This window comes from Eublepharis macularius, chromosome 5, assembly GCF_028583425.1.
Source record: "Eublepharis macularius isolate TG4126 chromosome 5, MPM_Emac_v1.0, whole genome shotgun sequence".
NCBI classification, from domain to species: Eukaryota; Metazoa; Chordata; class Lepidosauria; order Squamata; family Eublepharidae; genus Eublepharis; species Eublepharis macularius.
In genome coordinates this window covers 133,690,793-133,704,899 of record NC_072794.1, presented here as the reverse complement: position 1 = coordinate 133,704,899, position 14,107 = coordinate 133,690,793, and the positions used below count along the sequence as shown (strand labels likewise).

Genomic DNA, 14,107 nt, shown 5'->3' with positions numbered 1-14,107 from the left:
ATATTTTCTCAGTTTTTTTAGATAAAGCACTTTGATTTTGCAAATCTGCACTCCAGAGACTTTTCAGAAATCTATAAGATCTCTAGTAGCCTAGCATTTCATGCTTACTTCTATAGGATTATTTCTCATATTTACTGAAGGTACTGAAAGCCCTGTTTTATAGGCTAGTATATGGCTTTAAATTCCTTAGATTAAAAAAAGTTATAATGTAGCTATAAAATACTGAATGAGTTTTTTCCCTCATGGCTTTGTATCTGGGTCAAAATTAAAGTAGTTTCACCACAGCTACCTCCATCTCTGAGCTTTGCTCATAAAGCGCGGATAGTCGAAGTTTCTTCGTTGAGCCACTGCACTCTCAGTAATAGTACTCAGCTGGTCACCACCAGTCTTCCCCTCTTCTATGTCCTAATCCTCCAGGTATATGAGAGCTCCTCTAAGATGGAGCAGTTTATGACCCGCTTTCTGCTGCGAGAAACAATGAACCAGCTGCAGTCCCTGCATGTATCACTGGAATGTGCTGCAGACACCATTGAAGAACAGGCTGGCCGAGAAAGGTAATTTACAGTTTGGGTCAAATAAAAGCTATAAAAGAAGCCAAAATCACAATATAGAAGCACCCTCTTGGAAACCTCCTCCTCCCCAGAACATTCCCAACTTTTTCTCATCCTCATTATGCAATCCCAGAAGGATTAGTCTTGCTACATCAGCTGTGGGCCTCTGGCAGCCATAAATTAAGGTACCTTACCTTATCTGGTGAGTCAGAGGTATTCAGTTTCTGCAGATAAGTGCTGGGGTGGGGGGGGGGGCGGTCTTCATTCTCTGCTGGTCCCTTTACTTAGCCAGAAAGCTGGTGGGGAAAATGACAGGAATAGTATGAGCTTTGCAGTTTATATGCTGCTTTCAATTTTGCATTTCTGTTAGTATTCTATGGTATAGGACTGGGACCCTGGGCAGCTGCCATACAGATGTGATATTCTAGATGCAAGGATAATAATAGCAGTTGGGGAGGAACTGAAACCCAACAATGCTTGGTGACCCACTTGGCAGTATTTTCCTGATTGATAATAATCTTGAATAATCCTACACTAGCACTTCCATTCGCACAAGAAAGGACTGATGGAAAAACATTGATCTTGCACAAACAGCAGAGCCCATGGAAGATGAAGTGCAGAAGTTGTCTAGCATGCCTAGAGCACATTCATAGGATCCAAGCCACATTGTCTAGAAATGTTAGGGAATGAAGGGTATTGCGTGCACAAACTCACATACATACACTGGGTTAGATCCAGCCAAGTTTTTGACACAATCTCATCTTAACCTCCTCCTTATTAAAACCCGTCTCCTACATACGGCTTTTGACCAGGCAAGTCCTATGATCCCGAGCAAAGCCTTTTGGTTGACCAAGGGGATGCCCCTCCTATCTTTTTCACCATTAAAAAAGTTGGTTGGATCCAACCCACTAGCGATTAATCCAGGAAAGTATTAAGTTGTTTTGGTGCTTTTTAGGACTGATGTGGACAAATCAGACGTGTCTGTTGGCCCACGCACTATGAAAAGATGTGGCCGTAGGGCTCAGAAGAACATCTGCTTGTCTCCTACTGATCCTTATTCGGGGATGCTAACCACAGGTACTGGCAGGTCCCCTTTCCTGTTACCTTTGTTTGTACCATTGAGAAGCGGCAAGGGTTTTCTAACAACAGGTCATGGAAAGGACTGGATGGAAAATGCGATTGTCTTGTACAAATGCCTTGACGCTATGCAACAGTGGATTAGTTTCCATATGCATAGGCCTCACTGGATTTCTCATGACTTGATTCCTTGAGGACATGTTGACTTAGCAGATTGTGACTGCCCCTGTGCTGCGTAGTTGGCTTCCTGAGCTTGTGAGGGAAGCCGCAACCTTCTATATCTTTCAGAGCTTTTCCATTCAGCTTTTGGAAATCCGTGAATGAAGGGTCTAGCTTGCTTCTTTTTAGATTTATTGGCAAGGTGATACCATCTTTTTTAAAAATTTATGTAAGCTGCTTTGAGTCTGGTTGAAAACCAGGATATAAATTCTTATAAATATTCATATAAATTAAATTAATTGATGGAGAGTTCTATATATGAAATTGTGGATCTTTGAAGGCTGATTGACGCACATAAGCCTGCTGAAGTGATCAAGAGAGCCAGTTTGGCTCTGCTTGAAGTCAGCTGGGTGCCCTTGGGTCAGTCACAGCTCTCTAAGAGCTCTCTCAGCCCCACTCACCTTACCAGATTATTGTTGTGAGTATGATAATAACACACTTTGTATACTGCTCTGGGTTGGCATTAAGTTGTCATGAAGGGCAGTATATAAATCAAATGTTGTTGTTGTTAAGTTAGGAGCATCCATGCGGGAACCTGCCCAGTGTTAATTACCAAAGCATGGTTGCTTTCTTTCTAAAGAATTGCAGCAAATCTGGGCCTAACTGGGCATTATGGGGAACTGTGCGCCGCCATGCATCTCCCCAACAGCATCTCGTAAAAGCAGCCTTGGAAGTGAAGTCATCATGTTCAGCTTCACACTCTGGTTGTATTGGTTGCTGCTTAAAGGATGTGGAGAAATGCCATTTACTCAGTTTTATGGAGTGATGCCCTGGGGAAGGTGCAAGACAGCAGAGGCCATGTGTCCCCTGCGACAGCCACTTAGGTTCTCTGCATTGGTTATAAATGGCAATCCCAGAAAAAACGTTCGGAACAGCTTTTCTGATTTACAAGTAGACAGAGATTCAAGGCTCTCCCATTTGCCAAATTTGTCACAGGAGCAGCATTAGGAGCACAAGAATGAAAATGTAACATTGGAAGGGTCCCTTGCTGATTTCCAAACAGAGTTCCTTTCTTTCTTACAGCAAAATGAAAAATATTTGCAGTTACATGGCAAACATTATGTAAAGGCACATGGAAGAAAACATTGCCTTTTTTTGTAAGGTGAGGGGTGGGAATAAATAAAAAGCAAATACATCTTTCTAATTGTTGCCAAAAGGCAATAGTGGAGGCTAGCCATGCCATTTTCCTGGCTGTTGGTGCCATCAACATCATCTATACACTGGACTGCTGCTGCCAGGATCTTTCTTGGCTGTGATTTCAGCTCAGCCATCTTTGCCCATGTTATACCCAGGTGTTTGCGTGGAAGCTGACAGCCAGTGGACAGCTGAGATGAATCGGCTACAGCAGCTCATTGAGAAGCTAGAATGTCAGGTGAGCCCGCAGATCCCATTGGTACAAGACAGAACAGAGATTCTTTTTGGTCTTGATGCATTCCCCTATCTACATCCCATATTCCTGTTTTGGGCCTGGGCCAAAATATATCTGCTCTGATCTCTGTTTTTCCAGTTCTTGTTCTTTGTTGATATACCTGAACCAAGGACTAGGGATGTATGAATACAATATATTTTTAATCCCCCCCCCGCCTCATCATCCAGGAGACCATTTTTGTCATACCAAGTCATTTTTTCATTGTACTGCTTCTTCACATGTTTATAGTAGAATTTAAAACCCTCTCTGAAGCGGTTACAGCTTTCAGTGAAGGGACTCTGGGAAGTTTTACATTAAAGGGAAAAGAACCCACATATAAGAGAAATGATAGTGCTTTCAATAGCAGAAATAACAATGATTAACAAACAAGGTTAAGTCTTCCAACAGGCCTGGAGAAACATGTCCTGCCCCTTTAACATAGGCTTAATAGGATATTATTTATTAGGTGATGTTATTTACCTCCATGCTGTGAAAAGCTTGGGTGGCAATCTACTCCTTTTCTGTAATGACTTTAGACTGTCCAATGAGTACACTGACAAAGCCATTACATGTTTTAACCTTTCGAATAAAATGGTTCCCTTTGGCAATATTTTTTGCATTTCTACAGAGTCCAAGGCTGGAGCCTTTGAAAGACGACAAGGTCTGCAAAGAAAGAGATTCTGTAAGTTCATAGCCAGGACTGTATTTATGTTTACTAATAATGGTGATAACAACAATTATTGTTGTAACTGTTGTTGTGCTATTGTTGTTGTGTGGTTCTTATGCTACATTCACTGATGGGATGCACTGATGGAATTATTCTGAACATTATAGAGCTCATTCATTGGCATATCATAGGAGAAGCAAAATTCTTTCAGGCTGCCCTTCCCCTTCTTCCCATTCCTGCTCTCAGCTACCCTCTCCCAACTATCTAAATGGAACTTGTAAGCTCTTCAGGACAGGAACCCTGTCTTTTGCACGATGTAGTCTCTTAATCATGATGTACATAGATGGTGCTATTTAAATATATTGGTTGGATAATGGTTGTGATGTCACATTTATTTGCTTTCCCTTAATTATCCTCCTTGTGCCACAATTGACAAGGAGAATCCAGTGGCACCAGCTACAATCCTGCCTCTTGCTCCTGGCAGTGTCAGTAAATCCTTCCTTCTCAATTGTCATTCCCCATGTTAGCCTGTTTGCCTGTGTCTTGCATAAAGTTACCCAGTCAAACCATGGATGTCGCAGGGTGTGTTGGGGTGTGTTTTGGGACACAAAACAATCATAGGTGCAAAAGACTGCCTTCGGTGTAAGGAACATCAGGCATCTTTGAATGTTGTATATCAGAATGACGTGCCTCAGTCTCCATCTCTTCTCTCCCCTCGCAGCACATCCTGGTGGCACAGAGACAGATCATAGTGATGGAGAATGGATTAGAGGCGTTTCGCCAAGCTCTCCAGTCCTACACAGAAATCACAGCCGGACACAGCAGCTGCCTACAGTAAGTCTCCTAGAACTTGAACTTTATAGGTTTCTTGGATGAGAAATGTGCTTATGAATGGCAGTTGTGGCTTTTGGTGAACTTTTCATTTTCAGCATATAAATCTTAACTCGCCCTCCCAATAGCCAGGAAGGTGCTATTTATAACACAGAGTGTATACAGTGCTGCTTTATACTCAAGACCTGACAAACATCCACTGACTAATCTGTCCACTTAAGAGCCCCATAAAGCAAATAGACACTGTGCTACAAAAGACAGACTCATTACAGAGAAATATTGTTGCTCTTCTTCCTATACAGATGGCAAAACAAACAGGCACAGAACATGAATTTGCTATTTATAATTGTGTGCTCAAAAGCTGATGAGTTCAGCCTCACTTCTCCCTCCTGGTTCCATAATTATATTTGTTGCTGAAAAATTGAGTTGGTAAATTCTTGCATTTTCCAGTGAAGAAACAGGTAATTTTGAAAGTTTACAGTGCCTTCTTCTGCAAATACAACCACAAATACAGAACTGAGTTGAGCTGAGGGGCTAATTCTCAGAATCCTCTAAGCATTTGTCAGCCATATTTTCCCGTCATCCTCTGATGATTTCCAGCAATGTTTTGAAGCATTGTTAAGTATTTACTGAAAGCATTCCTCCTAGGAATCGTATTCATTTGTGTGATTTGTAGCCTGCCTTTCTCTCCAAGACTCAAGGCAGATTATACAATTAGAAACAATGCAGTAGAAAAAGTGTAATGCATACAGCAAACTATCCCATATTTTTTTTAAAAAACCTGGATTATAAAATTAAAGACCACACTAGAAACTGTATAATACATACAATAAAGTAGGAGTACAAAATTGGAGAATAATGCAATGAAACAGTATAACCTATACAATTATCAGTGCAATGAAGACTGCCTAGAAATTCCCAGGCAATAGCTTCATTATTGTTCTCTTTATAGAAATGTCTTCCTGAATGATTCTATTTTACACATTCTGTGGAATGACAGAAGTGTGGGGAGCCTCCCTGACCTCCTCAGGCAGGCCATTCCACAAAGTGTGTTCAAAAACAGAGACTGCACATGTACGGGCAGCTGTCACTCTTACCCACTTGTCAGGTGGCAACTCCAGAGGGCTTAGCTCAAATGAACACCAGCGTATATTGGAAGAGGAAGGCATGCAGATATGCAGGTCTACAGCAATGGAGGGCTTTGTAGGTGAGGACTAGTATCTTGAACTGAACCCAGAAACTAATAATGAATCAGATTTGCATTTGGGCCACTGCAAATGTACATTTTTTTACACGTGGAAGTGTGACAGAACTTATCCATTCAGCATGGGCATTCACACAACTGCCCTAATAATTTCAGGCAATAACATTTTGTACTTACCATAAAAGCAGAATTGTGAGAATAGATCCTGAATTTAGAGTCAGGAAGAATTTTTTTTTCAAGTAAGAGTATATTATGATTTAAACTTTCTCACTCATTGTGATCCTGTTATGTGAAAAAGCTACACTGAGCTATGTCATCTATGAAATTGTCCCTAGAAACTTATATTTCATGCACAGCTGTCAGACCAGGTTTAGTTCCTAGGTAGCACAGCTAGGAATCAGGACAGATTAAGTGAAAATCTCCGCTGCTGCAATCTAAGTGCAGGATTAGGCTTATTTCCTTGTGCCACGAGGCATCTTCGCATCACGAATGTTCCCACTCTACTTCAGATCATTAGTTGCCACTGGCAGGAAGTCAGGGAAACAATCCAGATAAATATGCTTAAACAATAGGGGAAGAATATGGATAACTTGACAGTGCTGCCATTTTCAATGATAACTTCATGTCAAACATAACATTTAAACCCACCCTGAAATGGTAAAGGGAACGAGCCCTCCTTACAAGCATGTGAATTGTGGTATCGATTTCTGTGAATGTTCAGTCATTTCATTTGAATCAAGGAAGCGTGGATGTTCAGTGCATCAGATAAAAGCACTGATACCTACTATTCTTTGTGCACAGGCTGTGAAATAATGTGGTCTTCATAAGAAATCCATGTGCTCCTTTAAAAAAGCACTGGCAGTTCTTTAACATCTGTGTGAAGACTATTATCTTTTCTATGAGAACAACAACAAAAGCCCATCCATGAGTGACTGAAGATAAGTAATTTGGGTACAGGAGCCAGGCTGGCTGTAAACACCCGAGTCCCATTTTTGTATACTATGCACAGCCTGGTGTGTAGTGATAACATTTTTCCTCCTGGCTGGTCTTCTTTTCTTGCAGTGTGTCTGCCCACAATTTGACAAGTGAAGCATGTTTCATCCTCTATGAGTTCTGGCAAGATGTGCCTTCATGGAGAAGGTTGGTGGTTTCTTACCATTTGTGCTATGTTTCTGTAGAGGATGAATTTAAAAGTACATGGCCAATTCATGTACTTTTAAAGTGGTCAGATGCGGGTTGAGTGACTATTGCAGACTGGGCTTTTTCTCCTTTGGACTTTACCATGTAACCAGGTCCCAGTTGTGCAGTCAGGTTTAGATATGCCATTTTTCAGTTCATTTCCCAAAGCTTTGTGGTGGAGCATTTCATTATCAACTAAGAAGAGCCCTAGACATCTTGTACTGACAACCAGATGCCCCTGAAAAGGCCACAAGCAAGAAAATATTTCTCCCACCCACCCCTTGTTTCTGGTACTCGGTAGCACACTGACTCTGAACATGGGGATTCATTTGCTAATAATAATTGCTACTCGAAAGACCTGCCTTCTTCCATGAATATGCCCACCCTGCATATTAAGGCAGTGGCCATCACCGTGTTTTGTGGCAGTGTCTGTCCAGCACCTGCTGTACATCAGTTTCAATGGGTGACCTGCATTCCAGTATGATACGTTCTCTCCATCCATTTTCATCATTTTGCACATAGCCCTTCATATATGTGGGTCCTGAGCCATGGGAAGCTAATTCACTTGAAGTTGATTGAAGGGAGCAATGGGATGCTCTCCTCTATTCTCTTGCAGTCCAGCAGCTGAATCTTAGTAGAGCCCCTAGGAAATGTCCATTAAGTACATCAGGCATCATGGCAATGAGGAATTAGCAATGCTGATACAAAGGAAGGATTTATGATAGATTTAGATAGGTACAGTGTGGCAAGAGGCTCAAAAATAATAGGGCAGTGCCTTATAGGAGTGCTTTTCAAATCTCACATCCTAACACAGTGCAGGGAGATGCAGGAGAAGAGCTGGACCATAGCAAAGACGGATGACGGATGGCAGGGGGTAGTCAGATTGTCAGGGAGTATCAAATTCCCTGTAGGATAAAAGTCTGTTCATGACATTCTTATGTGGATAGGGTAGGAAACTGTACAAATACTCCCCATCCATACTGGAATATATTGAACATGACCCTTAATTGCTCTTAGAAACACAGACTGGCTGAGGCACAAGTATATATATACTGCTATAATTTTCCCAATTGCTTTGCAGCCATCTGCAATCTAATTGCAGTAAGAAATTCCAGCGGATCCTCATTGACTTATTGGTGTCACCAGAACTCTTGACCACCATGTTGTTTCCAGGTAGGTATATCTGAGCACAAACCTGCGTATTTGTTTCCACCTAGTGGACAATGGACACTCATATGCCTTTTAAAGTAACTTACAGGATGTTTTGTCAGGCACAGATCCTAGTGCATATCCAAATTTTGTTGCAAGTTTCAGAAATAACTTCCATGCAGCTTGATTCTATGCATGTTTAAAAGTGCTATACAGTTCAGTGGGATTTCCTCCTATGAAGATAGTTTTAAGCAGGTAGCCATGTTGGTCTGCAGTAAAACAACAGGATCTGAGTTCAGTGGCACCTTAGAGACCAAAGTAAAGAAGGGAGCTCTGACTCACGAAAGCTTACACTCTGAAGATCTTGTGGGCCTCTAAGGTGCCACTGGACTCTGGTCCAGATGGATAAGGCAGGACCAAAGAGAAGGGTGCAATAAATGTATTGCTCTGTTATCACCTGGGAGAGATGAGATTTCCATAGGCAACAGTGCTGCATTCCTTTGCCATGTGGTCAGTGCAAAGCACCCTTGGATCAAATTGTTGAAATCACAGATTGGCATATCTGTGTTCAGAAACATTAATAAAAGTAAATACTTCTGCCAGTTGATTTCCTTAATTTAGAGTCTTTGAATTCTGCTTGAGCATCATAAGGAAAACATAAACCAATTGCACATAGTTTGGAGTTCATGCTCAAGAGAGTGTCTTAGACTAAAATGTCTCCCCTTCTGTCTATGTGAACTTTGAGAGTGTCTCCTGTTTGTTTTCTCAGCTTCCTGGTGGATCATGAACAACAACTGATCTCCCCAAGGCATTTCTACAAAGCAACCAGCATGCTGATGGATGAAGTATCCTTCAAAGACAGCCTCCCTTCCTGGGTTACCCTTCTCCATCCCAGCTGCCTCCATGTCTCTTTCCTCCTCTATGTTCTTGTGGAATGCTTTTATCTTCCTTTCCTCAACAGCTGTAGGAATGGGAGGGCACTTCTAAATGCACTCTGCCATCATTCCTGAATATTTATACCCCTCTTCTATTTCAGTATAGAACTTTCACCCAGAATGATGCCATAGCCTTGCTAGCCGTTCTGGCTATGAGAACATTGTGGGTGGAGATACAAAACCATCCATTGGAGTGTGATGGTATACAAAGGGAGCATAATTCTGAAGAACTGTGAGGCCAAAGTTGTAATGAAGGACCAAACTCAGAGTTTGTATGATGTTATTGTGCAAACCTCTAGGGAGTGATTAAAGAGGTGACAAAGTTTTTGAAGGAGTTACAAGTGTTTCCCTGCCTTGTGTCTCAAGTTATTATGAAGTGCTTGGGAAATGTCTACCAATGAGAGTGAAAAGAGAAAAGATTATCACTGCTCTGTAGTCAGGCCTGTCTGTTTTCTGTGATTCTGCAGATGTGGAAACCATAAATACAGTCATGCCTCTAGTCTGAGATACAGATATTGTGGCCGCAGCGTCCAATTTCATGGCGCTTACATGGTTTTAAAGGGGATTAGACAAATGCATCGAGGATAAGTCTATGAACAGCCATGATGGTGAGAGAGAGGCCGTGTCTTCACATGCAGTATGCTCGTGAATTCCAGTTGATGATGGGCAAACAGCACCTTCATGCCAAGCTTGTGAGCTTCCTGGAGGCTTCTGGTTGGACACTGTAGAAATAGGATGCTCGACTAGCTGGACTCTGTTCTTATGCTAAACAACAGCTCCTTCTTTATGCAAAATTCGCGTTCCTTGTTAGTGTGACCTTTCTGAGTATCACTTCCTGTTAATTTATTGATGTGTGTACTATAACCTCAACAGCACATTGTTTATGAACCAGTTTTTTAAAAGGTGAGCCAGCTCCTGGTTTCTAGAGGTGAAATGTCTGAGAAGCAAATTCTTTCAGACTGGCCAGAATTGCCATCAGAGCCAAGCTGAATCACTTGGGCACTGGCCAATGTATGGAATCCCAGACCGCTAATCAACTTACCCTCCTGGTCTCTGATCTTCAGGATGGCCATTATGTGGTGAATCTCACCAATGCAAGCAAGGCAGGAATACGATTTAATTCATAACTAGCCTTGAATATTTGTAAGCATATTCTCAAAGGAGCACTGGGGATTTAGATGCATGTAATTAAGAGAATTGTAATTATCCTCATAAATGCTGCATATGTTATGAAAACAATGTATCGATGGGGTTGAACAATGGCCCTGGAGTGTCTCAAACATTTAATGAAGTAATTTCATTTCTCTGATTATTACTGTTTCTTTATTGCATTTGTATCTTGCTCTTTTGCCAAGGAGCTCAAGGTTATTAAAGAGGATTATCCAGTTTAATCCTCACAACAACCATTGTTCAGGTAAATTAGACTGATGACTGGCCCATGGTTGCTGGTAGTGCAATCCTAAGCAGAGTTACACCCTTCTCAGCCCACTGACTTCAATGGACCCAAAGAGTATAACTTGGCTAAGGACTGCATTTCTGATTTCTTTAAAAAATTATGAATATAAAGACTCGAAATGCAAGGAATCAATTGAATGTTGGTGTGATTTCATTGTAGTATAGGCAAGTAGCATAACTGTGTGAATCGAAGAACATGAATGCCGCTGTTTGTAGCCCAGGTATGGCTCGCATCTGTATTGTTGGTGGACACAGTTCTCCAGACAAGGGTCTGGTGGGTGCATAAGCTGACTCTCTTCACAAGTGGTCAGGCTCCAAAATAAAGTTGGTACCATCTAGCAATAATCACTTCACAGTTAGGGAGGACAGGCACCAGTTCATTGCTAGGGCATTCTATTATTTTGTAACCCTATTCCAGACCCATGTTTACCTCACAAATATGGGACCCTGTAAGTATAAAATCAGCACGGTGGAAGTAAGAGCCAAACTAGATGGTTGGGTTTTTAAAGCGTTCCCTGCCACCACGCAGCAGCCGCAAGGAACGGCTTTTAAAAAATAAAGAAGAGCCCAAACCGGCTAGGAATGCCACCACTGTGGGGGAGGAAGAGCTCCTGCCTCCCCCCCCCCAGCCATTTCCCCATGCTGAAACAGTGTTGGAAGAGTTATTTCTGGTTTTGCTGCTCCAAACAGAGTATTCTGTGCACATGGAGCAGCAAAAGTGGGGAAGTAACGCCCCCACTATTAAAAACTGCTGGGAGTGATAGTGAGGCAGGAGCCCTTCCTATCCTCTGCCATGCTGGCCTTCCAAGTCCATTTGGGCTCTTCTTTATTTTTTAAAAGCCCTATTCTCACAGCTGCTGTGTGGCTGCAGGCAGCTCAGACCGAACTCTTTCAAAACTTGAACACGTGGTTTGTCTCCGAGTTTCAGGGGAACAACGTTTGTTGGGGAAAGGGTTAGTTACTCCCTTTCCCTCTGGACAAGAGGCAGTAGGGGTTTTGTGGCTGCAATGTAATGCATAGTTTGTTTCCAAAAGAACAAAACAGGGTTTTGTTCTGTTTTGCCCTAAGGGTTTTCGATACCTGAAAACCCTTAGGGCAGGTCTACAGGACAAACTTCACAGTTATTCCATTTTCTGAAAACACTGGGTGCAGCAGTTCTGTGATTGGGAAGAATATGTCACTGGGAATTCTTTGCACCTCACTAAACTTCAAGTTTTAGAACATTCTGGGGACTTTACAACAGTTAAACTGATATAAAACCACCATGAGTTTTGTAGTGTAGTCCCTTGTGTCTCTAGCTGACTGTCAGTATCCAATCTAGTACTACTTTTCTGTTTTATATAAAACAGACCTTTAAAAAACGTAGAACATTGCATGTGTTATAAAAATAAGAAACTACATTCTCCGAAATGGCGGTTTGATGCTTTTCACTCTGCATATATTCTTATAAATAGTTTTTCTTACAAATAGGGACAAATGAAAAAGTTCATTTTCAAGCAAGAGAAAGCAAAAGATCAGCCCAAGGAGAGAACTGAAACTTTATTAATTTTATGAATGCCTGATTATTTATTCTTTTTATGTATATGCAAGGCTATGTCTGTATTAACCCAAACATGACTATGTCCTCCAGGTTGCCGGTCTCTTAATAAACAGTCCACTGTGCTGCACTGAACTGGTTAGGTTTTGGTCTGTCTCCTCACATTAATTCTTCTAATGTTCTTAGTTTGAATAATAAATGCTAAAGAGAGAACCATTTTCTTAATGGAATCTCTTACGAATAATGTTCTTACCTTAGTTGGTACTTTTCACACACGCACACAAGCATACACATCACAATATATGAGTCTTAGCATGTTCCAGGAATTCTTTGAGGCTTCTCTGAAAGATGGAAATGGCCTTGTGGAACTGCCAGTGTCAATGATTCATGCATGCACTTTATAAGCTAATGGATTGTTTGAACTGACTGCAAGAAAATGATGTGTCATTGCTGAGACGGATCGGCAAACTTTTCATTGTTTTCCTTTATTTTTAAAGGGGTGCATACATGGACAAATTGTCATACAGTCACAAAGTTCCAGAGGAGTTAGCCGTGTTAGTCTATAGTAGCAATATCGAAAAGAGTCCAGTAGCACCTTTAAGACTAACCAACTTTACTGTAGCTTAAGCTTTTGAGAATCACAGTTCTCTTCGATGGTTGTTGTGGATTTTCCACACTGTGACACTGAAAGATCTCTGTCTTTTGGTGCTACACCTCTGAAGATGCCAGTCACAGCTGCTGGTGAAATGGCAGGAACTACAATGCCAAGACCACGGCTATACAGCCCGGAAAATCTACAACAACCATCGTTCTCTGGCCATGAAAGCCTTCGACAATACAGTTCTCTTCGTCAGATGCGTGGAGGGTAAGAAAAACTGGTCAGATGTATAGGTGGAGAGGGGAGAGGGGAGTAGATGCAATCAGTAGCTTCTGATAATGGGATCAGTTGGCTTCTGATAATGAAATCAGTTACTTCTGATAATGAGATAATCATTCACAGTCTCTATTCAATCCAAGCCTGACTGAATCAAATTTACAGATGAATTCCAATTCAGCAGCTTCCCATTGGATTCTGTTTTTGAAAGGCTTCTGTTGAACTACAGTGACCTTTAAGTCCTTGATGGAATGTCCTGGTAGACTGAAGTGTTCTCCCACTGGTTTCTGGATGTTGCCATTGCCATACGATTGTAACGTAAGGCTTGGCTGTAGACAATCGACCTAGTGGTATGTTTAGGGTGGTAGCTGGAGGCATGTAGATATGAGTATCGGTCAGTGGGTTTCTGGTATAAAGTGCTATTTATCTGTTCATTATGTAGTTGTACAGTGATGTCCAGGAAGTGTACCTGTTGTATAGAGTGGTCCAGGCTCAGGTTGATAGTAAGGTGAAAGTTGTTGAAGTCCTGATGAAATCTCTCCAGGGCTTCCTTCCCATGGGTCCAGCTACCACCCTAAACATACGACTCGGTCGATTGTCTACAGCCAAGCCTCACATTACAATCATATCTGCTCCAATGCTCTTGATCAGGACTCCCACTTAAGAGATTTACAACAAGCATTTTTGGGGCTACAGTACCCACCAAATGAAGTGAGGAAACAAATCGACAGGGCCAGACTAGTACCCAGAAACAGCCTGCTCCAGGACAAACCTAAAGGAACTAACAACAGAACACCACTGGTTGTCACCTATAGTTCCCAGCTCAAACCCATCCAATGTATCATCAGTGATCTACAACCCATCCTGGAAAATGATGCCTCTCTCTCAGAAGCCCTGGGTGGAAGACCTCTCCTTGCCTACAGACAGCCCCCCAACCATAAACAACTTACTTACAACCATGAGTCGGCTAGCAGAGTCACCAGCACAGGTACCAAACCCTGCAACAGACCCAGATGCCAGC

General features: G+C 41.9%; 1 protein-coding gene across 1 annotated transcript in view; it reads left to right on the top strand.

Moving 5' to 3' along the window:
* The window catches only part of NECAB3 (N-terminal EF-hand calcium binding protein 3), a 123,833-nt gene extending 113,436 nt beyond the window's left edge, over positions 1–10,397 (top strand). The window contains exons 6-13 of the mRNA XM_054981144.1: positions 418–554; positions 1,507–1,628; positions 3,140–3,219; positions 3,884–3,937; positions 4,644–4,756; positions 7,020–7,097; positions 8,218–8,309; positions 9,055–10,397. Of these exons, the coding sequence (XP_054837119.1) occupies positions 418–554; positions 1,507–1,628; positions 3,140–3,219; positions 3,884–3,937; positions 4,644–4,756; positions 7,020–7,097; positions 8,218–8,309; positions 9,055–9,083 (705 nt within the window). The 3' untranslated portion in view covers positions 9,084–10,397. The remainder of the gene's footprint in view (positions 1–417; positions 555–1,506; positions 1,629–3,139; positions 3,220–3,883; positions 3,938–4,643; positions 4,757–7,019; positions 7,098–8,217; positions 8,310–9,054) is intronic.
* The last annotated feature ends 3,710 nt before the right edge of the window (positions 10,398–14,107 follow it).